Below are 25,994 nucleotides of genomic sequence, written 5' to 3' on the forward strand. Positions count from 1 at the left end.
CATGCAGCAAGTTTTCATGAAAGGAAATCTGAGCAGCATACTTCCTCAGCCACCGTACACACCAACCTAGTGTGTTAACGAAATTTTAAACGTAACAGTATGATAACTAAAAATTGTATGTTAGCGTAGTTTGTAGTTTTGCTTTGCATTTTCCTCAATATGAATGAGGCTGAGAATCTTTTGATATTTTTATATACTATATTAAGTGCATTTACTATTATGTTATATATTAATGTATTTTCTTTTCTATGAATTGAGCCAATCCTTTGAGTATTTTTATTAAAATTTTTATGCCTCTTTTAAATAACTGAAATCTTAATGTATTGATCTTAATATATTAATCCATTTAGCAAGTGAAATACAAATACTGCTTAATATCTCCTTATCATATGATTAGCATTTTAAAAATTAACTTCTCTCAACCCTTTCCAGAGGGTAAAGAGGAAAGAAATAAATGTACCCTAAAAATCTTGATGTAGGTGGAATCTAAAACCAGAAAACAAATTACTATGACTCCTTTTTTCTCCATAATTTTTGAAGTAACAATTACCTGTACACCATCAAAATACAATGTCTACATTTAACTTTCATGGAAATACTTTTTTTCAATGTCATTAAAGTTGATCGAATGTAGAAATGTTATGGAAAAAAGTCACTGAAGAAAAATTTCAACCTATCTCCCAACTCATATAGAAAAACAAAAGCTTTGACAACATCGTAAAGAACTTTCCATCTGAGCAGTCTACAAGGACAGTAGAATCTTTAGGGAAATTAAGTTTGTAATATTCTCATTATTGACATATTTTAATAATAGATACATTCTACATTGATTCATTTATATATTATTAGTTGAGATTATTGATTGCATCCTATTAGCGTTACATAGCAACTTGAAAATCATTCACTATTAAGTTAGAGGCTAAGAAGCTTTGGATAAAGTGGTCTTTTAAGATATTACATATGTTTTAAGCATTTCTAGTCATGCAAACAACACTGAATGAGCAGAACCAGGAATTCGACCAGACGTCAGAAATCATCCATTACAGACTCTAACCACAAATGTACTTACCCAAAATTTAAAGCAAAAGCTATAAAGAAGAAATCAAAAAGGCAAAAATTTAAGAAGTGCTCTTCCATAAAAGTTTTCTTATGTTTATGTTAGCTCGAGCACTGCTACCATGTATATCTGGAAGGGAGGAGTCAAAAGATCTATGGCTGCATAGAGTTAAAACGCTACAGTTTTCCAAAGAAAATACATCTATTTCATCATCTTTCAGTCAATTATCTAGGTTGTGAACTGTATTTGACTCCAAATACTGTTGCTTTTCTTCTGCTCCACCTCCTCCAACCACAACCTCCAACCACAGCCATTTTCATGGTAATTAGTATTTCCAACCAGAAATCAAAAAAAAAGAAGCAGACAAAAATTAATTTAAGAAATTTTATATGATAATTTATGGCAAGTGTTTAGCAGGGTTAAAGTTGAAAGTTAGCTTAAAAAGAAGCTTGGATTATCTGTAAACTCTTTTTATCCTAATTTTCTCAAAACATGATCCACTGTACTCAGAAAAAAAAGAAACTTACCTCATCCACATTTTCAAAGGCATTGATGATGTCGTAAGGTAAACAAGACAACAGATCAATCACAAACCAAGTTTTCAGATAGTTCATCCTTATCAGCTTGGGGTCAGAAATGACTTCTCCACCAGGTCCCACAAAGGTCGTGTGAAAATTTAAAACAATGTCAACCAGAAAAATAACATCCACCACGCTGTCCAGCACCAGCCAGGCTATGTTGTTCTGCTTCGTTTTGAAGGAAACATTATAAGGAACCATAATGGCGGTGTAGAAGGTAAGAATTAAAATCACCCAATCCCAGGTAGTTTTAAAAGCACAATAGTGTAAAATGATGTGTGGTGGCGTCTTTGGCGCTTCTTGCTTATACTGAGGAAGGATGTCTGATCCCAGCTGAAGAACCTAAAAGAGAGAAAGTGTCTATATGAATGACTTGGACATCTGCATAGTTAGTAATGAATTCAAACTTACTGGCAATCAAACCACATCCTATTTATCACGACTCTTGGTTTCAAGGCCAGTCACACCCTATAGTTCTGTCTCCCTCTTCTCCTGAGTTGCACCAAAGTTTGTTCAAAGGAAGTCACTCCAAGTCCAATCCCTCTACCAAAGTTGATCTGTCTACTGTTATATCTGACTTGCTTTCCAGTAGCCAACTGTTGCTTCGCAAACTGTCCCCCGTACACAGAGAGCAGGGAGAGAACTAAGACAGAGGCAGACCACTCCAGATAGGTAGATGGCAGGTTTAAGAAGCAGGAGAACTTACTTACGAGCTTGTCTTGGGTGGCTGCAAGATGAGGAGATCTCCGCACCTGCCTGCAAGAATCTTAAAAGTTTATATAGAACCTTAACTGGGTTCAGTCACACATACTACCCAGATGGTCTCAACAACACCATACTCTCTCAAGGCCATGTCCTAGGAAATGGCTCCCACTGTGGGAATGGTAGGCAGAGTGTACATTCCAAGGACGAGGAGGGGGTGAGGAGCCTCTGATTGTCCAGGTCTGGCTCAAGGGTCAATTGGTGGGCATGTCCTCTTGATGACCTCTTCTAGCACCAACAGTGACCCACAGCGCTGCTGGACATCCACTTCTGGGAGTGCCTTCTGCACACTCACTGGGCAAGCCTGCCTAGAATCACATGTCTCTCACTGATTGTCCAACAGTTATTTAGGTGACTCACCGTTATTTATTCTTCACACATATTTAGCACCTCAGGGAGCATCACTTTGATTCTGATGGCCTCGCTCACCCCTACCACCCCACTGTTGGTGATTCTGCTGTTGAGGGGGACTCAGTAAGGGTTCTAATGACTGGCATAGCAATATCAGAGTTGTAACTGTTATAGCCTGCTTTTTCCTTTTCTCTCTTCAATCAAGATTTAAAGAATATTTTGTCTCCTGCCCAGATGCAAATTCCCTTTAGGAAAAAAAAAAATGCCAAATACTCAGGTTTGCTTCTCCATACCTTTTTGACAAATTTCAGTGCAAGGTTGTATGAACCTTAACTTACTCTGATTAGGTCTAATTAAAGAAAAAAGCAGATCATAGAGCATGAGTGGAGGTCTGGGCAGCCCTGGGAAAAGGCAACAAACACAAGACTTAGCATTGCCTTCCAGAACCTGGAACCTTGAAATTATGAAAAGGCGTTGAAGGAGTGGGTCAGAGATCTCTGCTCCACACCACCAATGAATCGAAGGCTGAGTAAACCTGTGTGTTAAGGAGTTTGTAAATGGGACTTTGACAAATTATGTTTCCAGCAGCTGTGCTATCTTATGCATCCAACTATTCAGTGTCTCTAGGACTAATGGGACTCAGGAGGTAGGAGTCAACAGCTTCAAACTGTAAAATTATAAATGCATTAAACATTGAATGTAAGAATGGATATAAACGAAAATACCTGTTAGCATGTAATTCACATGCCACAAAGCAAAACAAACTAGCATTTCTTGAAACTTGGGAGACAGTTATCCTGAAAAGTTTGTCTCATACATAGAACTTACATAACTGAAAACGAAGTATATAACATGCATTATTACTATTTTGAAATGTGAAAAACATCACAGGTATTCTCTTCAGCTGTGTATTATAATTATTGTTTTAAGTTGGGAGGTTATAAGAACAATTTATAAAGATTTTTGTATATTTATGCTCATTATCAGTGCCCCCACCATATTTTTCCCATAAAGTCTTAAATTACTTAGCGGCAAATTATCCTCCCAGGAATGTAAGTTTCATTTTGGGATGGAGCACTATGTATACAGAATCACGCATAATCATGGCTTCTCTTTCACTTTTATACCACTGGTTTATCCATTCCAATTTCACTGTGTTAAACATGAAAATTTCCTTTATTTTCAATGTCAATATTATACCATCTATATTTACACAGTCTATAGTTTGAGCGCAAAGAAAGCAGACTCAGGGGAAAAACTCAGTGCCAGAGTGCATTACCACCTTCATGGGCCCTATGCACACTTGCCTTTCTGGACCTCTTTCATAAAAAAAGTAAAATTAAATAAAAATTATGTTTTACAACTGCATTGTTACACAGATGAATACATTAATATTATATAATCAAATTTTTTTACCCAGAAATTCATTTTTTTACTTCTACTGTTGATAGAAATTCAAGCATCCCGTGGACCCCTTAAAGGGTTGTAGGCCTCACACACTGTGCTCCCAGACCAGCCGGCCCTGCTCAGTACCCTGGAATAATGGGAGCTGTCTCCTCCAGAGGCGGAATGGGATCACTCTTGAGTTCAGTGTTTCTTAAATCTGGCTACAAACTAAAATCATTTGGAGAAGTTTTAAAAAATATTGTATAGTCATACCTAGAGCCCATCCCAGAAAATAATTAATCTTGTGTGGGTTCTCAGAGAATCTATATTTTCAAAACCTTTCCAGGTGATTATAATGGACAGCCCAAGATAAAACCCTTGTCTTATATTTCTTTAGACATTCAGAACCCAATTCTTCAGACAATGACTTGCATACGTAAAGTGATCCAAAAATGCTAAAGAAAGACGACAACAACAACAAAAGCGACCCCTGTGCTTCAGCTTTGAAATTCCTCAAATGCAGACCACTACTTCAATCTTAGCTCCCTCACTGGGGCTCTCTTATAAAGCACTGAGTAACAACTCTCCACTTTCCTTGCTATTTCATTTGTGCTTTCATAAGCAATAAGCCTTAGGTTGAGAGGGGATGAAATCATATTTTCTGATGTATTTTTGTACCAAGACAGACACGTTCCTTCTCTCTGAATATCTGAGTGCACTGACTCTAACGGAGTCAAGACGATGGATGAGGTGGTGGTGTGCTGTCTATCTCCTCCCAATATAAAAGTGAGAACCTGAAGCCAATCAGCAGGATTTCAGTGCGTGCGGAAAATCGATACACTGCCTACAAGGAGGCCAGGATCTCTGAAACTGGGAATCAGCTCCAAATTTAGGGGTCCCAGTGGACTTGAGATAAAATTTGTAAGTCTCAGAGAAAATTAAAGAGCTTGAAATTCAACAGCAAATCCAAATACTAGGGTTGAGCAAATTACATGATTCTGAGCACAACTGGGAGAACAATATCCTTGTGTTAACCTGATGCTTCTTCTAGGTCAGTCTTTGGAGATCTAAGAGCATAGGCAAACTAAATATCTGTTGAAAACCTTGTTATTTCTTCATTTTCTCTGAAATCTAGCCTAAGACCTGACAGAAAGCAGGGGTTTTTTGTTAGTTTGGTTTTTGGGTCTTTGTGAGGAAGATTGGCTCTGAGCTAATATCTATTGCCAATCTTCCTCTTTTTGCTGGAGGAAGATTGTTGCTGAGCTAACACCTGTGCCAATCTTCCTCTATTTTGTATGTGGGATGCCACCGCAGCATGGCCTGATGAGCGGTGTGTAGGTCCACACCCAGGATCCGAACCCATGAACCCCAGGCTGCCAAAGCAGAGGGCACAGAACCTAACCACTACACCACCGGTTGGTCCCAGAAAGCAGTTTTGTATCTGAATCAGGTTTGTAAATTAGGGGTGACTGATAAAGAAACTAACAATAATCAAAAGGCAAAGAAAAAAAAATCTGATGGGAAGAAAGAGGCATGAAAGTTCCTCAAAAATAAAAGTAAAAATGATGAGCTGTCAAGGGGAAAGAAACTTCCCACTTGATGCAGAGGAAAAAAACAATCATGGGGGATTCAGTAGTAAGGTAGAAAATTTTCCTCTCCATGGTCTCTTTCCTCTTGTTCTTGCCCAGTTGTGCAATAGAGAAAAGAAAAATTCTGAAGGTATGTAGCTAAGACTCAGAAGGAATCACGACTGTAAAAGTCAGCAGTCACAGAAACAAGCTCCTACACCTCGGCTTGATTTGTAGAAAGAAACGAACAACCCAGGGCAGAAATGAAAGTCACTTCAAAATCAAGTCTACTTAAAAAAAAGCTTTACTGAAAAAGGGAAGTTGTATCTAATTGTTTGCATTAAATCTTGTGCTAACTGCATATCATCTTTTAAAATATTGTGATTATTAATAAGTTAATATTTAGCTATGTTAACATTTTATTTGGGCCTTCAAAAGCATACCCGCACATCCAGGTGTTAATCTCTCCCCACGCTAGCAGTGCTGCTTAGAGAAGAAAGCCACTCTCGTCTCTCTGACAGCTATGGTCCAAGAAAACTCCTGAGCCCTCCAAATTCAGGGAGCAGACTTCACTGTCCAACCCTCTCCAAATCAACTGTAATGTCCACAACTAGTTACGAAAGTTCCTCTGGGCACCTTCAACTCACTTTTCTCCAGCAGAGCAAACTGATGAACACATGCACCTAATTTTATCTTTCTCTTCCTTGGCAAGTTACCTCAGCATGTTTTGTGAGTGCCCACTAAGTGCTCAGCCACTGGGTACCTTGATTAGCCTTTTGGCATCTTTCATGCCAATACGACGAACAATGATGGCAGAAGCCAAGTGAACAACAAAGCTTCTGGCTGCCTCAGAGTTCCGTCCTCATTCCTATTCTCTCTTTTTTCAATACCCCATCTCTGGGTAACATCGTCTAGTCCTGTGGCTTTAACAGCCATATCTGTGAGGATGACACCAGGGCCTGCAACTCAAACCCAGATATCCCTCCAGAGTCAAACCCAAAAGTCCCATTGCCTTTTAGGCCTCTCCATGCAGATTTCTTGTCAGGCACCTCAAACTTAATATGTCCAACCCTGAACTCATTTTCATCTCCCCCGAAACCTTCCCCTCCTCCTTATATTTGGCGTTCTGTTAACCAACAGCACTCACTACCTACCCAGTAGTCCAAGCCAAAAACATAGAGTTGTCCCGGACTTACCCCATTATTTCACATTTAATTCTAATCTAAAAACCAATGTGATAACTCTAATCTTGGTGTGTCTGCAATCTGCCCCCTCCTGCTACTGGTTCCCTTGCTTAAAGCCATGGTCATCCTAGCTGAATTACTCGTGGACCTCTTACCAGTTTCCTATCACCCATTCAACACAAAGCCACTAGGTCAAGCAGAGGTTCTTAACCACTTTTGTGCCATCAATCTCTTCTGGCAATCTGGTAAAATGTCTGGACCCCTTCTTAGAACAATGTTTTTAAATTAATACAGTAAAAATGTGGGATTACAAAGGAAACCATTGGGACCGACCTGCCTTTGAGAGGTTTTTCTGAAGCACAAATGTGACCAAGTCATTTCTCTGCCACATGGAACACCAACCACCACTGTGTCCTTAATATTTCCTTCCCCACCTGACTTCACCCACACTGAAGTCACACTCAGAGTCATCATATGTCTCATCTCTGAGCCTTTGCATATGCTGGCCTCCCTGGTAGGAATAACCTTCATCCCTTCTTTATCTGCCACTTATAGTTTTCCCTTCAGGATTCACTCAGCTCAGGTATCGCTTCAGTCAGGTAGCCCTCCCTAGCGCCCCAAGCCTGGGTAAATGCTCCTGCCTCTGCTCCCACCGCACCCTGTCATAATATTTATCACATTCTAGTGTTGGTTTCCTTTGCCCATTGCTTATGCATCTTTACATCCTTTGCACAGTATACAGCACAGGGCAAACCCTCAACAAATGTATGCTGAATACACAAACGGATAAATAAGTGAGCTCCCTACCTCATTTGCTCAAAAGAAACCTCACACTCTACAGACACTACCTGGTGTGTCATGAACTACTTTTCCATTTCCAAAGTATGGGGGAATAAAAAGAAATATTTGAAATTTCTATAATTCTTCAAGGGAAAAATAAGTTAGCAGACAAGTATTGCTAAAATAATAGCCAGAAGTATCTATATTGATTCATTTTGGGGGAAAAACGTACCACCACCACCATATTGGGAACCAAAGTTAGTCTCACACTTACTTCAGCTAATCTCGAATGTTTGTGGACCACCTCTGTTTTATTCATTGGAGTGAGCTGCTGCAAAACACTTCGGCTATTTGTCAAAGCCCGTGTCAATCGGGCAAATTTTGTCCAACCTTAAAAATAAGGAAAGAAAGTCTCAGTTTTTTGCATATAATGAATCTGGAATGCAACATTCTTGCTAATATTCAAAGCATCTCAGAAATAGCATAACATCCAGAACTAGTGAAAAGTATCAATCTAAAGCATTTTATTTCTACATACACATTATTATATATTTCAAGTGTGGCTATAAAATAATGAGTGATTTTATGTGTGACCTTTCTGTTTTGCTCATATCTACTGTATAGTCCCTGTAGCCAAGGCAGCTAGCCATCCACAAAATCCTGTGCTCCCCCTTGAATTGCACAGGTTTGTTACTGGGAACAGCTGCCCAGCCAGGAATACATTTTCTAGCCGTCCTTGCATCTAGGTGTGGCCCATGTCCCTAGTTCTCACCAATGGAATGAAAGCAGAAGTTATGCGTGTCGTTTCCATGTAAGCCACAACTTAAGAAGCAAGTATGACTTCTCCACATTTCCTCCTTCTACCAGCTGGATGCAAATGAGAACAAGGCCCCAAGGGATGGCAAAGTTGCTGAATCGGTGCATGGAAGAAAGCCGTATGCCAAGGATTACCTGCCTTGGACTGTTATGTGAGCAAAAATATGTTTCTATTGTGTTAAACCACTGAAAGTTGGGGGTTTATTTATTATAGCAGGTAGTATTACCCTAATAAAAACAGTCCTACTGTATATTTATATGTAGATATACACACATAAGGGAACAAAGCCCAATTTCAACAAATCTAATGTGTTATGGTTCATTTTACACACCTCCATCTTCTTTGCAACAGAGCAAAGTGTTATTTCTCTTTTACTAACAACCTTAGCAACATCTAAAGATTATCTTTGGAATATGTAGAAAACTTAACAATGCTTTTTAAAAGACTAGTAACTTTAACTTCTGAGGGGAAGGGATGTGAATTTAATGAGAAAGAAATTTCTTCTGGGGCCTTAAATTTCCATTACTAAAATCATTAATTTCAAGGAAATGTCAACGAGATGTAAACAAGTAGAACAAAACTAACCAAACTCTGCTCCTGTTTCAATGATCCTTTCCCTAGATATCTCAAAAAATTCTGATCTGTTAAATACTCCTTTGAGACTATTTGATAAATTCTATGGTGTTATCCCTCACTGGAGTATTTACCAAACAACTTGTTAAGAATGAAAACTCCTGATGGTCCAAAGGAATGATTATAATGGCAATGGTGAAATTTCAGACAAAGTACAAAAAAAGAAGGAAGAAATTCTGGGCAGATACCAGCCAAATGTCTTCCAAACCATAACAGGTAGGCAACATTAAAATTTACTAGTATTCTTCATGCTAATTCTGACTTCATTTAAGCTTTTTATTGCCCCACCAATTTAGCTCTCTCTGGGTTATCCAACAGGTGGATTGGAAAAGAGGTAAACTGGCATCAGTTCATAGAAGATCCTTAATTTTTCTTTATTAATGGGCTTCATCCTGGTGACTAGAACAAAAAAATGTTAGGCTTTGGGAATTGTATGCAACCCTAAGGCTTACCTTGTGCAATGTGCTGGAGAAACAAAGTACCACATATGCCACCAGCTCTCTAAGAACTCAACATCAACGTAAAAGATTGACATGCAATCCATATCACCAACCTAGAGTTTTCTTCTAAGTGCTAGACCCATGTATCTAACTAGCCATTGGCCACCTCTTAGTAAGATGTTCTACAGGCATCTGATACTCGACATGTTCAAAACTGATCTCATCGTCACTTTCTCCTCCCATCTTCAACTCTTCATCTTTCATGTATTCCTGGTCTTGGCGAATGGTCCCATGATATTTCCAATTGCCCAAATCAGAAACTTAAAATTCATCATCCTCCTTCACTATTATCTCCACATACACATGTCCAATCACTTCTAAGCTTTATAGACTATAACTTATCAATAAATATCCTCAAATTGAATCTCCTCTCTCTAGCCCTATTATGTCAGGCAATATATCATCTTTCACCAGAGTTAGGTGGCAGCATCCTAAAGATCATACTCTCTATCTGTGCTCTGACCACATACTCTACAAGCAACTTTCCACATTGCTGTCAAAGTTCTTTCTAAAGAACAAATCTTACCATGCCCTTCCCCTATTTCAAAGTCTTTAAGAGGTCTTTGGAGATCTTCAGGATAACATTGTATATCCTTAGCATATAGGTCATTTAGTTTCTGACCCCAAAGATTTGCTCTGCATCCATCTCCTTCCACTTCCTCATACATATTCTGTATTCCAGCCTTACTAAAATCAATAGCAAACTAAAAGAAGAATAAATTCAAAACTAAAATTAAATCTACTAGGAATTCTCTGTATACCCTATGGTATTCAGTGCTTCCATGCTTTCACATGTTATAATCCTTCTGCCCACCTGGAATGTTTTTTCCCTCCCCATCTGTCTGGCTAACACTTACTGGAACCTCCAAACTCAGTTAAAACATTACCTCCTCCTGGAAACTTTTTTGACCTACTCATGAGAGGTGCCTTCCTCTGTACATTCACATCATAGGATATATACCACACATGGCACTAACAATACTAATGCACTTGTTGATTAGCATATCAGTCACTGTCACTAACTGTTATTCATCTCTCCATACTCAGCCCTTGGTACAGGACTTGGCATAAAATAGGCCATTAATTAATTAACTAATTAATTAAAAGTTATTTGTAACTTTAAAATAAAATTTGAAAATAAGTCCCATTTTTCTTTATTATCATTGGGTTTTGGTTTGGTTTTGCTTTATTGGGTAAAAGTGGTAAGGACGTCTTCAGGTAACAACGTTGCCAATAGATATATTAAACTATTTCCTGTGGATCATTTCTCTTTCTTATATCAAATGAATATGGTAATTGCATTGAATACTTCTAGAAACTTCCAAGTTAATCTTATACTTACTGAAGGTTCAGGTTTCTAAGATAGGTAATGTTACACCCCTTAGTATATCTGATTGTTGCATTAAAAGAGAAGCCCATTTTCACTCCCTCTGTGCAATAAGGTTTATCCAAAAATATTTTGAAAAAAATGAAAGGAGATATTGAAGAAATAAATTCAATGACAAATGGAAGGATACAAATCATCAAATGCCATGTGTTCTCTCATTCCATAGGATTGTATACAGAAGTATATGTGTGAGGAAGGAGAAATATGACAATGAAAGCTTGTCATCATCCTCTGGTTTTCTATTTGAAGCCTCATGAGCACACACTATTGTGTTTCTTAAGGAGGAAACAGCAATTCCTAACTTAAATATAAAACTTATTCAAACATGTCTCTGTGTGTATCTTATTTTACACATGAAGTCACTATGATCAAGGAATATTTCATGGCTTTCCCTTATTTTAGTTTCGTGAAGGAAGAAGAAATTTTTAAACAGTGAAAATAAAATACATCCTTTTTCTCCATGGGTAAAAGTAGGACTATCATTGATTAAATAGCAGAAAGAAAATGAAAAAAAGTTTGTTAATTCTTCATTTTAAAAGGGTTTTCACCTAGTGTACTCTGAGTGAGACCCCCTTAAACATAGATGAAAAGGAGTTTACCACATGACATGACTTTTAGGTGCCAGATCTTATTCTTCTATCCCTTGTTGTCTGGTACCATGACTGGCACGTAGTGGGAACTAGATACATTTTGTTGAATGAATGAATGAGGAAATTAGTAAAAAAAAAAAAAAGAAAAAAGGTTAAGTGGAAATTAATACAGTATCCACATTATATGTAGTTAAAATTAAAATATAAAGAAGGAAATACATTCAGCTCTTAGCAGGTGCTAGCATCACTCAGCTGTCTTGTGAAGAAAGGTCTTTGGGTTGGAGAATGGGGGAAGAGTGTGGTACTGGAGGTGAGGAGGGAGCAGTGGAAGTATTAAGGGTTATAATTCTGCTCACGCAAAGAGAAGTGGGGAGTGCTAGCAGAAAAAAACTGGTGGCAAATGTCGAGCTGACTCAGACATACTGGAAGAGAGAAATTTAGGAGGAAATACTTGGGAAGGATTCTTACTTCCTAGAGAAATCAAAGCCAAAGGCAGTTATCTAATTGAGTAACCATTTAGGAGCTTTGATATCAAAAAGTACTGCAAGCTGGAGAACCACTGCAAAGCCAAGGGATGTTTTGTTTCACATTTAAATCAATGGGAGAGCTCAAAGATGAGCTCTCTGAGCTGCTCAGGAGCCTTTTTATTTGTCTCTAGTTAGGGCTTTCTTACAGCTCTCAGTTCTAAACAGTCAGCATTTTTTATTGAGACTCCTATACCATACCTCTCTGCTCACTCTCAGCAGATTACCTTGTCAAATATACTATTGAAAGAACAGAAGCCATAAGAAACACAAAAGCCTTCAATATCCCTTCTGCCCCCTCCTCCTCTAGACCCACCCACAATGGCACCTGATTCTTGCCTGCACCTTTATCACTTTATCATCTCAGAGAATTAAGCATTTGCTCTTTCCTGATCATGCATATGTTCTGTCCCTGGACATTTAAGTATTTTCTAGATTTTTCACTATCACTAACAATGCCACAGTGACTTTCCTTATGCCTATCCCTTTGTGCTCTTGGACACATCTGGAATTGCCCATGTTGTTAGCTAAATTAGTTCATCTGATCTGTCACCAACCCCTCTTGTACAGTCAAACTTTGAAAAAGTTGAGCAGCCACACTCTCTAGGTCAGAGAAAAAAGACACATCAGCAGTTCTAACTTTTCCCAGCGATACATTTACTGATCTCACCTTTACAGAGACCCAACTGGTGTGACTCATTATTCAGCACAGTTCGCTGATGTTACTTAGAAGTGATCAATACGGGGTAATGTGAACAGACAGCTGAATATGAACAGCCTAATACTTGCTCTATACGTTGTTCGTGGCATTATGAGAACATTTGTTCTCCTAAAAGCTCAGGATGCCAACTCCTTCTTAATAAAACATTAGTTTAGCTCTATTGGGTTGCAATTAACCTCTTTGTCATGGACTGCCTAATCTTAAAAATAAAAGGAAGTCACAGAGGCAGTTAAATCAATCTACTGGACTGCAACACAAGATTCTAATCTATAAGAAAAAAGCTTAGGTAAACAATTATACTCTCGGCCAAAGAGACTACATGGTATAATTACTCATATTTCATCTGTCGTTTCCTCTCTAAAGAAAACCATTGACTTCCCACAGGGGAAGGTTGCTATTTTTGCTGTTATTTTCATTCTACAGGAATTTTTTTTGTCTCAATTATTGGCATCAAGATGCCATAACTATTTGGCACAGGATATTTCACACTGTAAGTGTCTTGGCAGTTTTGGAATCTGTTTGAAAATATTGTACAGTATAAATGGGCATAGATTTGGGCCATCTCTTTTAGAATACACATGGATAATCAACAGAATGGATTTCTTGGCTGTGGTTTTCCCCTTGGTATTATTATAAATGATGTATCGGGTACCATTGACCGATTATCTGAGCAACAGTTCCAAAACCTCAATACCAGGAACGAAAGATAACAAAAACACTTTGCCCCCCTGAATTATTATCAGTAAATCCCATTGGTTCAAAACAATACAGTTATGTCAAAATCAGAGTGTTCTCAGCCCGTGCTTCATTTATGTAGGGAAAAAGGAAGCAGGGCATTAAGGTGGCCAAACCCCAGAAATATGTTTCCACTGGAAGGGATAAGGCAGCACTGTGCCATAGAGAGAACACAGGACTGGAAATTCATCAGATTTGTGTGTCCGATCTTCAACAGTAAGATGGAGATAATAATACTAATTTTCAGAATTATAAGAATGAGCAATAAAGATTATTTCTGCATCTATATACCTTTTCCTGATACGTATTAACTGCTCCATCAAAACTGGTTTCCTTGGCTTTCACTGGTTTTTGCTACCATTCATCATGGTATAAGTCAAAAGTATTTTTGACATTACTCAGTGCCATTCATTTTAAAGGCAAAAATCAATCTAGAAGGAAGTTTTGGTGATCATAGGATTCATTATGAGGGAGAGTTGCACTCAAATTAGTTGGCTGCCATCATGCCATAGTCACTATCCCAGATATGATTTAGAATTAAAATTTAGAATTAACCAGATTACTCAAGTCTTTCAACCATATGTCTGAGTTTCTTAGTAAAAATACCAATACAAGTAGATGGAAGTTGACATCAATTCCAAATTTGGCAAATCCTTAAAGGACTTGGGCCCTTGCTCCCATCACTGGCCCCTTTTCATATTAAGAAGGTAAAATGTTCTGGCTTGCCTGTTCTGCATCCTAAAACACTATTTCCTACATCTAGGTAGAACTTTTATTGCCTAAGTATTTCTTCAAAGTTTTGCAAACACCCTCAACCTACTCCCTTGCAAGCCTTTTCAACTCCCTGATGCTTCTCCCTGATTCTTTTCATCTTACTTACCTGACCAAATCCCAACTCTGGTTAAATCCAACTCTTGACCTATTTGTACGTCTATACACCTTTGACTAAACACAGTTGGAGTAAAACACATCATCACACTCATAGAAACTAGTGAAATTCACAAACACTAGCCGCAAATGGACCTTAGTGCTGCTCAGCAAACCTGCTGAATTTCCCCTGTCCATCACTGCTCCACTCACTTAGATAACTGTTTCACACTTACCCCTCTCCTCACACCGTCAACACTTCCTCACCTCATTCACTATCCTTGCTCTCACTTGATAACTGTGTTTCCTATTTCACTGAGAAAATAAGAACAATCAGAAGAAACCTTCCACTATATATTTACTTGTTTGTCTGTCACCCTAATTCGGATGTGAGGGATGGAATTTTGTATCTCCAGGACCTCGAATAGTGCCTGCACCATACTGTGTGCTCAATTAGCATTTTTGGTTGGGGGAAAAAATAGATAAATGAGGAGAATAAAATATTCCTGGAAGGGTCATGAAAAGGCTCCTGTTAAGTAACTCTGGTGCCCAAAGCAGAGTCAAAAGTAAATCTACTGTCTCTAAGTCCAATGCTTTAGACCCAAATCATTTTGATATCATGATGTTATCATGAAATCTCATCTGCTGTTGCTCAAAAATTCCATGTTCCCCTTTACTCAACTCAAAAGTTAAAAGATACATCATTTGCCAAGATTTCAAAACATACTTTCCTATATTGCTAGCTTCATAGCAACAGTAGGATGATTACTTAATGGCATAAATATTTTATTTCTATTGAATTTTTCATATTAAATTTACAGCTCGCATGAATAATAGAAAGTAGCTCACACACCCCATTCATGGTTACACTGTGGAATGCTTTCTCAGTAATCTGTTAGGTATTGGAAAGGTGTGGAGGAGTCTCAAAATAAAAGTCTCTTTAAAATAAGCTCTTCCTCTACAAATTCTGGCACCGGAAAGAGAGAGTTTACTCAATGCTTTCACAATGGGGTATAATTTTCCCTATAAATTCTAATTTACGTCTTTTGAGCACACACTTCAAAAATCAAGTAGTCTGAGTTGACTGGAGTTTATTCAAATATGACTTTTTTGTAGAAATGAATAACGAATTGAAAAGATTGTGCCTGACAAAGAGCTCTGTGATTCTGTGTGAAGATGCAGAGACAGAGGTGGAGGCAGATAAATGGAGAGGCATTAATTGAGAAAGAAAAGTCAACCCTCGATAATTAGCACTTCTTCCCCCACCTCATTGTAAAATGCTGCCAACTTTCAGTTTCCCTAAATAGACTGCATAGTTGCTGACACCACCATTAATGTTCAGCAGGTGAAAATTGTGAAAAAGTACTGTACCCTTCTTGACCAACTTCAGCTATGCCACGAAATCACTTAAAGTAAATGAGAGAAAACAATATTCATCAAATAGAAATACAAACAAACATAAATGTTTTTGAGGGGAAAAGACCGTGACATAAAACTTTTTACTCAGTCTTGCTGTCATCATGTAGGAAGGCGAGAGAAATTCACTTGAAGACTATGTTAGGTCACAAACCATATACCAGTCATTTACCTTTTATTTTATAATACATGTATTACTTTAAGATAGAGTCAACTGTTAGGTGTAGGTTTGTCTTACATGTTCCTTAAGTTGAGGAAGTTTCCCTCTAGTCCTACTTTGCTAAGAATTTTTATCATGAATGGGTGTTGGGTTTTGTCAAGTGCTTTGTCTATGCCAACTGATATGATAATATGATTTTTCTTCTTTAGCCTGTTGACATGGTGGATTACAGAGATTGATTTTTGAATGTTGAACCAGCCTTGCTTATGTGTAATAAATCCCACTTGGTTGTCATGTGTAATTCTTTTCATATATCATTGGATTCAATTTTTGTTGAAGATTTTTATATCTATATTCATGAGAAATACTGGTCTGTAATTTTCCTTTCTTGTAATGTCTTTTTCTGGGTTTTGGTATGAGGGTGGTTCTGGCCTCATAGGATGAGTTAGGAGAGTTCTCTCTATTTCTATTTTCTGAAAAAGACTGTGGATTTGCCAATGAAACCATTTACACCTGGTGTTTCCTTATTTTGGAAGTTTATTAATTATTGAATCGTTGATCCAATTTGTTTAATAGATATAGGGTGATACAGGCCACCTATTTCTCCCAGTGTGAGTTGTGATAATTTGTCTTTTTCGAGGAACTGGTCCATTTCATTTAAATTGTCAATTCGGTGGCTATAGAGTTGTTGAAAGTATTCCTCTACAATCTTTAACGTCCATGGAATGTGTTATCTTGGACTTTCTTTAATTTCTGATATTGGTAATTTGTGTCTTCTCCCTTTTTCTTGGTTTGCCTGGCTGGAGGTTTATTAACTTTAATGATCTTTTCAAAGAACAGCTTTTGGTTGTGGTGATTTTCTCTAATGTTTTCCTGATTTCTAGTTCATTGATTTCTGCTCTAAGGTTTATTATTTCTTGTCTTCAGCTTGCTTTGGCTTAAATTGCTCTTCTTTGTCTAGTTTCCTAAGGTGGAGGCTTGGGTTATTAATTTTATATCTTTCTTCTTTTCTCATGCATGCCTTTAATGTTATACATTTCCCTCTAAGCACTGCTTTTGCTGCATCTAGCAAGCCTGATAAGTTGTACTTTTATTTTCATTTAGTTTGAAATATTTTTTAATTCATTTTAAGGCCTCTCCTTTGACCTGTGGGCTATTTAGAAATGTGTTAATTTCCAAATACTTGGGGATTTTCTATCTATCTTCCTGTTACTGACTTCCAGTTTAACTCCACTGAGGTCTAAGAACATACTTTGTAAAATTTCTATTCTTTTAAATTTGTCAAGGTGTGTTTTTCGGCCAGAATGTGATCTATCTGATGAATGTTCCATATAAGCTTGAGAAGAACAGATATTCTGCTGCTATTGGATAGAGCATCTTGAATTTTAAAACAAATAAGCATTAAACATAAATAATATTAGAAGACTATTCTATTTTTAAATATCATTTAAACTTAACCTAAACTTCCCAGACACTGGGTCTATGAGTAAAGGCAGAGTAAAAGGTAGTATGGGTCCACAAGTGAATACTTTATTCAATCTTTCAGGAGATAGATTAATACACACATTTTCAGAAACATTCACAAATGAATTGTTCTATGTCATACTCTAAATGGTTTGCACATTTTAAAGTTTTCCTCTTGCAATTTGATGTTAACCAGAAATTGAGAGGTATAAAATATATAAACTCATATGCAAGGAATAAACCTAATGCAATTTTTCTATAATTATGATTACATTAGAAAGATTAAAGCTTCTGAGCCAGTTTTTGTTAAGAGGTAATAAAAGGCAATGTTTGCCAAGTGAAAAGAGGAAGACATTTCATTTCCAGTCTCCTAAAAGATTATAAAGAATAACATTTCATTAAAACTTCTTCTAAGGGCATTTGAAATTCTTCATTTATATGACACAAGTTTCAAATTTAAACATAATTGGAGAGAATAAAATGAGAGTAAATTACATAGAAAAAGGGGTAAAAGCACATGCCACTGACTACTGTTTTCCATGGCAGTCTCTCTGAAAATAATAGTCAAGAAGACCCCAGGCAGGCTGTTTGCATTTCACCAGCCACTCTCTTGACGACAAAATTGTTCTTTACATAATCTAGCAACACCTACCCATGAGAGTCTACAGTCCCCAAACAAAGGGTGAATAGTAACCTGAAAAGGTGAACTAATCAAACTCTAGTCAATTCAGCAAAATTCAATCAACTAATGAACTGGGCTCTAACACAACTTCTCCCAAACCATCCTACAAGGTGTTATCCTTTTTGTTTTTAAAACTCACCCTGGTAGAAGTCATTTAAATCCCCATTATATTGATTCTAAAGTAGTAATGCTGTATGAAATCTCTTTCCTATGGATTATCTCAATTCCTCTTATTATAATTTAGTTAACCAACTATTATTTCAACTTGCTATTTTCATTTAAACAATATGATTGAAGAAAACTGACTCTGGACAATTACTAGTGTGAATGTGCAGCAAAAGAAGGGCCAGATAGTAAAATTTTGTTTTGCAGTTCAACCAATGGATTTCGTTAAAATAGCAATAATAATATTTTTAAGTGATAACCTAATTCTTGCATGTGGTAATTTCTTCGAAAATTACCTTTTGTTGAATCATCCTCTATTGGCTGTTTGAACAACGTAATATCCTTGAAAGTGCATAGGAACAAGACCACCTTTTCATGTTCATTTCTTATTGGTGCAATTTGCATATAAAACCAAACAGGGGTTCCTGTAAGAGACAGAAAGAACAATAGAGTGTGACATAGCCACAGTAATTATTTGGTCTCTTGCCTTCCCTCTTCCTTCAGCTGCCAACTGCTATGCCAGGAACCAGCACCAAAACAACAGTATTTTAATTGCTTTCAGAATCAAAAAACCTTTAATTTTGTATCAACTGCCAGTTGCTTAAATACTAATAAACATTTTTCAACCCAAAATATCAGAATTTGAAAGTAAAGCACAGGGTGTCATTTCACAGTGCAGGAGAAGAAAGGCAGTCCTGCTTCTTAAGTAACGCCAGCATCACCTTGAGGTCTGGGTCCCTGCACCACTGCCGCTCTCACCAACTTTTCTTTCATAGTCTTACCAAGTGTGACCACTCCTACAAGCTTCTCTCTTCTTGTCACTTTGAGAAGTGTTTCCAATTAACTTCCACAGCAACACCTGATGCTCTGGTAAGTATTCCTCTTGGAGGAACATCTGAAATGCCATTTCTATCTCAAGGCTCTCTCATCAGTCAGACAGACTTATATGATAGCTCTATGGCTTTGACTGCATCCCCATATCAGAGACAGAGGACGTCAGCAACACTTGACGCCTGATGTACAGAGCTCTACCTTAGGCCTGGAAGGCAACCTTAAAGAAAAAACAGACATGGCTCTAGCCCTAGAGAGTTTCAGGCATCTTCACGAGACACTGCTTCCCACCTCTCTCACTCAAAGCCTGAGGCTGGACTCTGTCACCATGTTCTTCAGCGGCTCCTGCAGACTCCAGAGGACAGAGAGGTTCAAAGCATTCAAGCCTTAGGATTTGGACAAAGCAGGAACTGGCATTATGTCAAATAATAAATATTCGAAGACACGAGAAATGCCTTCAAAGGAGTAATTATTCATTAAACGATAAAACACTGAAGGAATGTTCCATCAAAATAAAAAAGACACACTTTCCATCTTGTTCTCTCCGAGCCACAGCGCAGTAAAGCCTCTCCAAAGATTCCATCTTAAAGACACACAGGCTTTATCACGTTTGGGATTGGGGAGTGAAATGTGCAGCTATTAATAGTGTCTAGGTTACAGCTGATAGCCGATTAGTGGCTTCCAGTGAAAACCCAATAAGAAGCACCTCCACATCTGTTGCCAAAATGTCACATGATAATGTCACCACAAAGGGGAATTTGCCATTTAGACAAGATGAGGCGACTTAATTACTGGGTTTCAGAAGCCAGAGAATTAGAGAGAGGAGATTTCTAAGAGAATATTCAGTTCTGACAACCAGGTTCTTTGCAACCCCAGGGGCCTAGGGAAGGACCTGGCCCTTTCCAAAATGATTACAGGATGAGATAGAACCTCACAAACAACCACAGCATCTCCCACAGAGCCTTGTTCTTTGTTTTCTGTTTCTTATTTTACACAGCGTGTCCAGGAACTGTGAGTGATGTGCACAGTTTTACAAATCACCAGACCCAGACGCTGGCAGCTACATGGCCTACGGCTGTTCCAACACAGTGAGCTTGAGGCAATGGGGTCATAAACAGAGAGAAAAGGGCATTAAAAACAAGCTGTTTTCCAAGGTCTGCTAGAAATCTGGACAGAAAGAGATGATGTTACAGTCCGTACCTTCCTAGGAAAACAGTTACTTTTCAAATTTCGGCATAGAGTCAGAGTTGTTTTTAAAATTGCTTTCAGATATCAGAGTGGATTTCTTTTCAAGTTGAGCTACAGGGTCAGACTTTCCAAAGAAGGCGAGTATTTGCTGAGTGGCTGGTGAAATATCCATATTCTGGATTTGGGGTTCAGGGGAGCAGCAAGTCTGGGAGGCTTAGACAGAGTGGCGTGTTGAAGCTGGAACCTGGGAGCAGTGATGTGGCATTGATTCTGCGGAGCAGCCCCTGCTGTCGCAATTCTGCCTTTGTATAGGCAGGAAGAGCCATTTTCAATCATCACCCCAGAGCCACTGTTTATTTCTCAACAGTAGAAACAGCCCCCTGCTAATCAGAGCAATGGGTCTAAAGAACAGAGGCTGCAAACTGAAACGTCAATCATGACAGAGGTTGAATCAGATACCTCAGCACCCCATATGCAAAATGGTGCTTAACCTAATTACTTAAGGGAAGTGTTGGGAGGACTTGGCGTTCAAGCATTCCCAAAAGAGTTTTCTACAGACGTGAATTTTTCTATCTAACATAAAAAGAAGCCACAAGAATACACTTTTTTCAGTTGATGCTCAAGAGACTTCAGCTAGCTATTTACAAGACTTTTCAAAGCTGCTTTTAAGTATAGTAGAACTCCATTAAAATACGTGGATAAAGGGCCGGCCCCATGGCCAAGTGGTTAAGTTCACGTGCTCCGCTTGGGCGGCCAAGGGTTTCACTAGTTCAGATTCTCGGCTCGGACACGGCAACACTCCTCAGGCCATGCTGAGGCAGCGTCCCACATAGGAGAACCAGAAGGACCTACAACTAGAATATACAACTATGTACTGGCGGGTTTTGGGGATAAGTGAAAAAAAAAAAGAGAAAAAGATTGGCGACAGATGTTAGCCCAGGAGCCAATCTTTAAGAAAAAAAATTCGCAGATAATATCCATCCTTCATGTTAAAGAAAAAAACTCAATACAGATACTACACAGAAAAGAGACACAAGTTTTAATCTATAGTGCTATGGGCTGTATTTCCTTCTGGATCTAAGCAGACACCTACATATATATAGATACTTATCTGAAAAGCACCAGTCAGGCCTGAACAAAGGTCAGATAATTATTTCAAGCCACTAAAACAAAGCAAAAAGCTAAAGCACCTTGATAAGAAAGCTTTGGAAATGTAAGATTCAAGTTATTACTAACCTGATTTAAAAGATATAAACAAAACAGAATTTCCACTAAGGTATTTTTGAGAAACTCAGAAACTATGGACTTGGCTTTGATGTTTTAAAATTAGGCAAAGATGGTTGATTCTGTTTAAATGTCAAAGTGAAATGAACTTAGTAATATGGAATAGTCTTAAATTACTTGCTAAACTCAGGGCACATATCTAAGTCATTCAAGGGATAACAACTCTTTTGAAAATGCAAGGGGGTTTTGGTCTATGGGTCTACCACAAATTATCAATATGTATATGAACCTGGTGAAAAAGACCCAGAAAGCACCTCGAACCTGACTTTTCTCTTGTAGAGGGCAGAGCTGATCATTTAGAATGGATTGTTTTCTAGGTGACAAGCCAACAGACATTTGGCTATGACCTCGAAGAGAAATGCCTCTTCAGCCTTGATTCTAAAATGAAAGATAAAATGGCAAGATATTTCTCAGGTAAAACCACTAATGACTAATGCTCCCATTACCAAGGGCCCTACTGTGAAGTAACACCTATGACTGTTGTCATCCCAATGAAGGCCTATCAATAAAAAGAGAAACCTAAGTTCAATTCCAAATACTACATAGAGAACAAGTGCTCGAAGTGAAATAGAATAAATTATGCCCAAGACCCAACAGGCACTAAACATGGAACAAGTGTTTCCTGTTGAAGCTAGAATGCTTCCCAAACTGGGGAAGAATTTCATAACCATCAATTTCCAGTAAAGATAATAATTGGCTTTGCAATCATTTATCATTAATACTAAATAAATTGACCCTTCTTATGAAGCAACTGTTCATTTAAAAAAAAAAAAGCCAATTTGGGAAAGCAGCAAAAGGAAATAAAAGTAAGTGACTATTCCAAGAAAACAAATTAGAAAGGAGACGTGGTTGATGAGTGTATTAGCTGATTTTTTGCTCTGTTGTTTTTTCCTCCAAACTCTGATGGAGAATCCCTATCATGAGGTCTTATGTGATTATATAATGGATAACTGACCATTCACAAATCCCATCCTAGAGAACAGCTCACAACAATCAATATAAATTTACCAGAAGTGAATGGCCTGTTCTGAAAGTAATGACGACTTCCCCTAGCCTGCAGCACAAAACAGTCTGAGCCTAGTAAAGGGCCATCTTGGTAGAGATTCAACTCGAGTGGATACCGTATGTTCACATGTTATCTATGCATCTGTAGAAGGGTAATCACACATACCCAGTGATACCCATCGCCTTCTCCTTCGACCGTAAGACGAAATGAATAAATTTCTCTGTTATTTTTAGGTGCTGTCACCTAACTATAGCATCTTTACCATGAATATTAATTGCAAAACATTTTGCCACCTGACACAGAAAAAAAAAATCTCATTTAAAATGCACCATATTTTTCTGCCATTCCTCAAAAGGTTGCTTTTCATAGGGAGAGCCATTTATTAATTTTTCTATCTAATTTTACCAGCATCCTGTTTTCAATAAGATAAGGAGCAAAGTTTTATATTCTCACTACACTATAGCTCGACTACCACTTACCAAAAGATAACATTAATAAAGAGTTGGCATATCTTTTTGATAATTTAGATACCTACTGTTTTTCTTGTACAGAAGAACTTCAAAGCAGTTTGACTCGTAGTTGTCAAACGTTTGCCTGACTTTCTCAATGGTCTTCTTGTCAGTCAATTCCCCGTACATGAAACTGGAAAAAAAACAAACAATCCATTTCAGTTTTGTGTTGCTTTTCAAACACTACATAAAATCATATGATTGTCTTTGTTTAAGTACTCAAATTTAGTTACAAAATATAATGCTGCTTCCACAAAATGAACTAAAATACTTAAACCATTTTTTAACAATGATTGCTAAACTTCTTGCTAAAAGCTAGCTTTAGAAGTTATTTCAAACGTGCAGAGAGAGAGAGGAGAGACAGAAAGAAGTAGTCCTCGCTTTACACAGGTCCTAGGTGTCCAGATGTCAATTACCATGGTTTAGTTAAATAACATCAGTTTCCCAAGGGCACCATTCAAATATCAGTTACCATAGAATATTAACTGTGAATAACTGCATAAAGTACAAACTTCACTGCTTGCTCTTCAGTCTACAAATCACTAGTAAATAAGATAACAGATCGGGGCTGGCCCCATGGCCGAGTGGTTAAGTTCGCGCGCTCCGCTGCAGGTGGCCCAGTGTTTCGTTAGTTCGAATCCTGGGCGTGGACATGGCACTGCTCATCAGACCACGCTGAGGCAGCGTCCCACATGCCACAACTAGAAGAACCTACAACGAAGAATACACAACTATGTACCGGGGGACTTTGGGGAGAAAAAGGAAAAAATAAAATCTTGAAAAAAAAAAAAGATAACAGATCACGATCAGTAACCAATCACCTCACTTCCTTCAAAGCCTGTCAGTACTGGTCACTGTACGTCTGTCATTCAGTTCATGCACAGAAGCAAAGCATGTAGTTGTGTCGCCTCCTTGTCTCTCAGTGATAAACCCACATGATGTTTTACAAAAACGAATAATCAAAAGCAGAAATTAGCCATCAAAGACTAAAGTTCACCAAAGAAATGCAAAATGATAATGCTGGCAGTGAAATTCAAGTTGAACATAAATGCAGTTACAGAAAAAATATATGACTGTGGGAATGATGACACTGCTGCCATTTGAGAGACTCCAGAAACGCAGCCAGAAGAACTTAGTGAGAGTGAACTTATCAACATAAATTAGGAAAGTGATTGTGACTAGAAGGATCAAGGTTTCCCAGTGGATGTGATATCAACACAAAAGAGCTTCATGTTAAAGGAACCCTAGGAGATAGGTCACAATAGTGGAAGTGGAAGGATAAAAGAGTTGAAGTTGATTCAAACTTAGAAAGGAGTATGACCACTTGCTACAAGATAGAAAAAAATGCTCTCCTCAGGTAAGTTATATTATGTTAAGGCAAGTATTGTTCAAATGATTCATGATAGCCTTTTACAGAGAAATAAAACATTTTAATTAACATTTCTAATGTCCTTAATCACAGTGTACTCAATAAATATTAGCTTTACTATTATTTTCATTTCCCTGCATTTATAACCAACAGTAAAAGAATTTTTAATATTTTAACAAAGATTGTTAAAGGTCATACAACAATCACAATTTTTTCCTTTGAGTATTAAGATTGCATTACATGGTTTCAGTTCCCATGGTTTTTTCTATGCTCCCATAATACAGTGAAATGTGAAGACTCCATATTACACACATAACGCACTGGCATTCTCATCATTTATGAGGATTTCTTTAAGGTACATACAAGTATGGCTAATGTGAGGGAAACAAAGGTGACAAATTGAAGAAAACATACACTATTACCAGGGCTAGAGGAACATACAAACCAAAACATAGATTAGAGAATGAGCTTCTATATCCCACAAAAATTTCCTCATGTTTGAAATTCTGTTTTTCTAAGACAACCCCACCAAAAGTCTGATAACCTACATAACAGAACTCAATCAAGGACTACAAACCTCTAAAACTTCATTCTTGATGCTTTCACAATCATCAGTTGTGCATCTGGTTTTAGATACATAGTTCTACTAGTTCGTATAATTGTCTAGATCATTTCTTCCCCCAGGAAGGAGCATGTGGCCCTGTTAGACACCTTGAGTAAATTTTTGAAGACCCAAACGTCTCTTTATTATTGCTTTCTTCCAGTTTTCAATGAGTTAGCATATTGGCCAGAGGTAATTCCAAGTATAGTGGGGCCAAAACTTGTACTATTTTAGGGACCCTCTTTAAAGAAAAGAATACAAAATTATAAAACAAAATTAGGCACAGAGCCTTGAAAGACCCCTACTCAAGCGGGGGCCCCTGAAGGTTAAGATTCATTGTCCTCAGGGGAAATCTGTCCCTGAATGTAGCAATCCAGAAAATTTACAACGCAAAACGCCTAATTCGTTAACAAGATCCAGCAAAGACTAGCCGGATCCAACAGCAATGCCAAAGCACAACTAGGTATCACAGAGCAACTCAGGCTCATTTTAGGCTAACAGGAATCTAGGCAACCAGAATTCTAGAAACCAAGAAATGTAAGGAAGTAGATGAGGCAGACCAAAGTTTGCCCAAGCACCGAGAGGTCTGAACCCTGCACTTTCAATTAAAGTATTTCTTTTATAAAAAGGATACTTTTAATTGTCATAATAGTAAAATAAGCAAGAGAATCTCAGAATAAAATGACAGATTCTAACTCAATAATCTTACAGCTAGACTAACACATGAAGCTTCAGAGCCTGCCTTTAAGACAGCATTAAAAAGCCACCGTTCCTGTCAAAGCCTGGATTTCAGCTCATGTGAGTTTCATGAAAATCTCTTGAAGGCATTACAATTAAATTAAAATTTCTCAGTCGAAGAGCATAAAGGCAAAAAAATAA

The 25,994-nt window shown here is 37.8% G+C and overlaps 1 protein-coding gene across 1 annotated transcript in view; it reads right to left on the reverse strand.

Annotated features, from left to right (window-relative positions):
- Positions 1–25,994, reverse strand: part of KCNH5 (potassium voltage-gated channel subfamily H member 5) — a 305,522-nt gene that overhangs the window by 243,795 nt on the left and 35,733 nt on the right. Inside the window, exons 3-6 of the mRNA XM_008522406.2 lie at positions 23,172–23,278; positions 18,624–18,752; positions 7,941–8,056; positions 1,585–1,977 (exon numbers count right to left, since the gene is read on the reverse strand). Coding sequence (XP_008520628.1) covers positions 1,585–1,977; positions 7,941–8,056; positions 18,624–18,752; positions 23,172–23,278 — 745 coding nt within the window. The remainder of the gene's footprint in view (positions 1–1,584; positions 1,978–7,940; positions 8,057–18,623; positions 18,753–23,171; positions 23,279–25,994) is intronic.

This window comes from Equus przewalskii, chromosome 25 (assembly GCF_037783145.1).
Source record: "Equus przewalskii isolate Varuska chromosome 25, EquPr2, whole genome shotgun sequence".
In the NCBI taxonomy this organism is placed as follows: domain Eukaryota; kingdom Metazoa; phylum Chordata; class Mammalia; order Perissodactyla; family Equidae; genus Equus; species Equus przewalskii.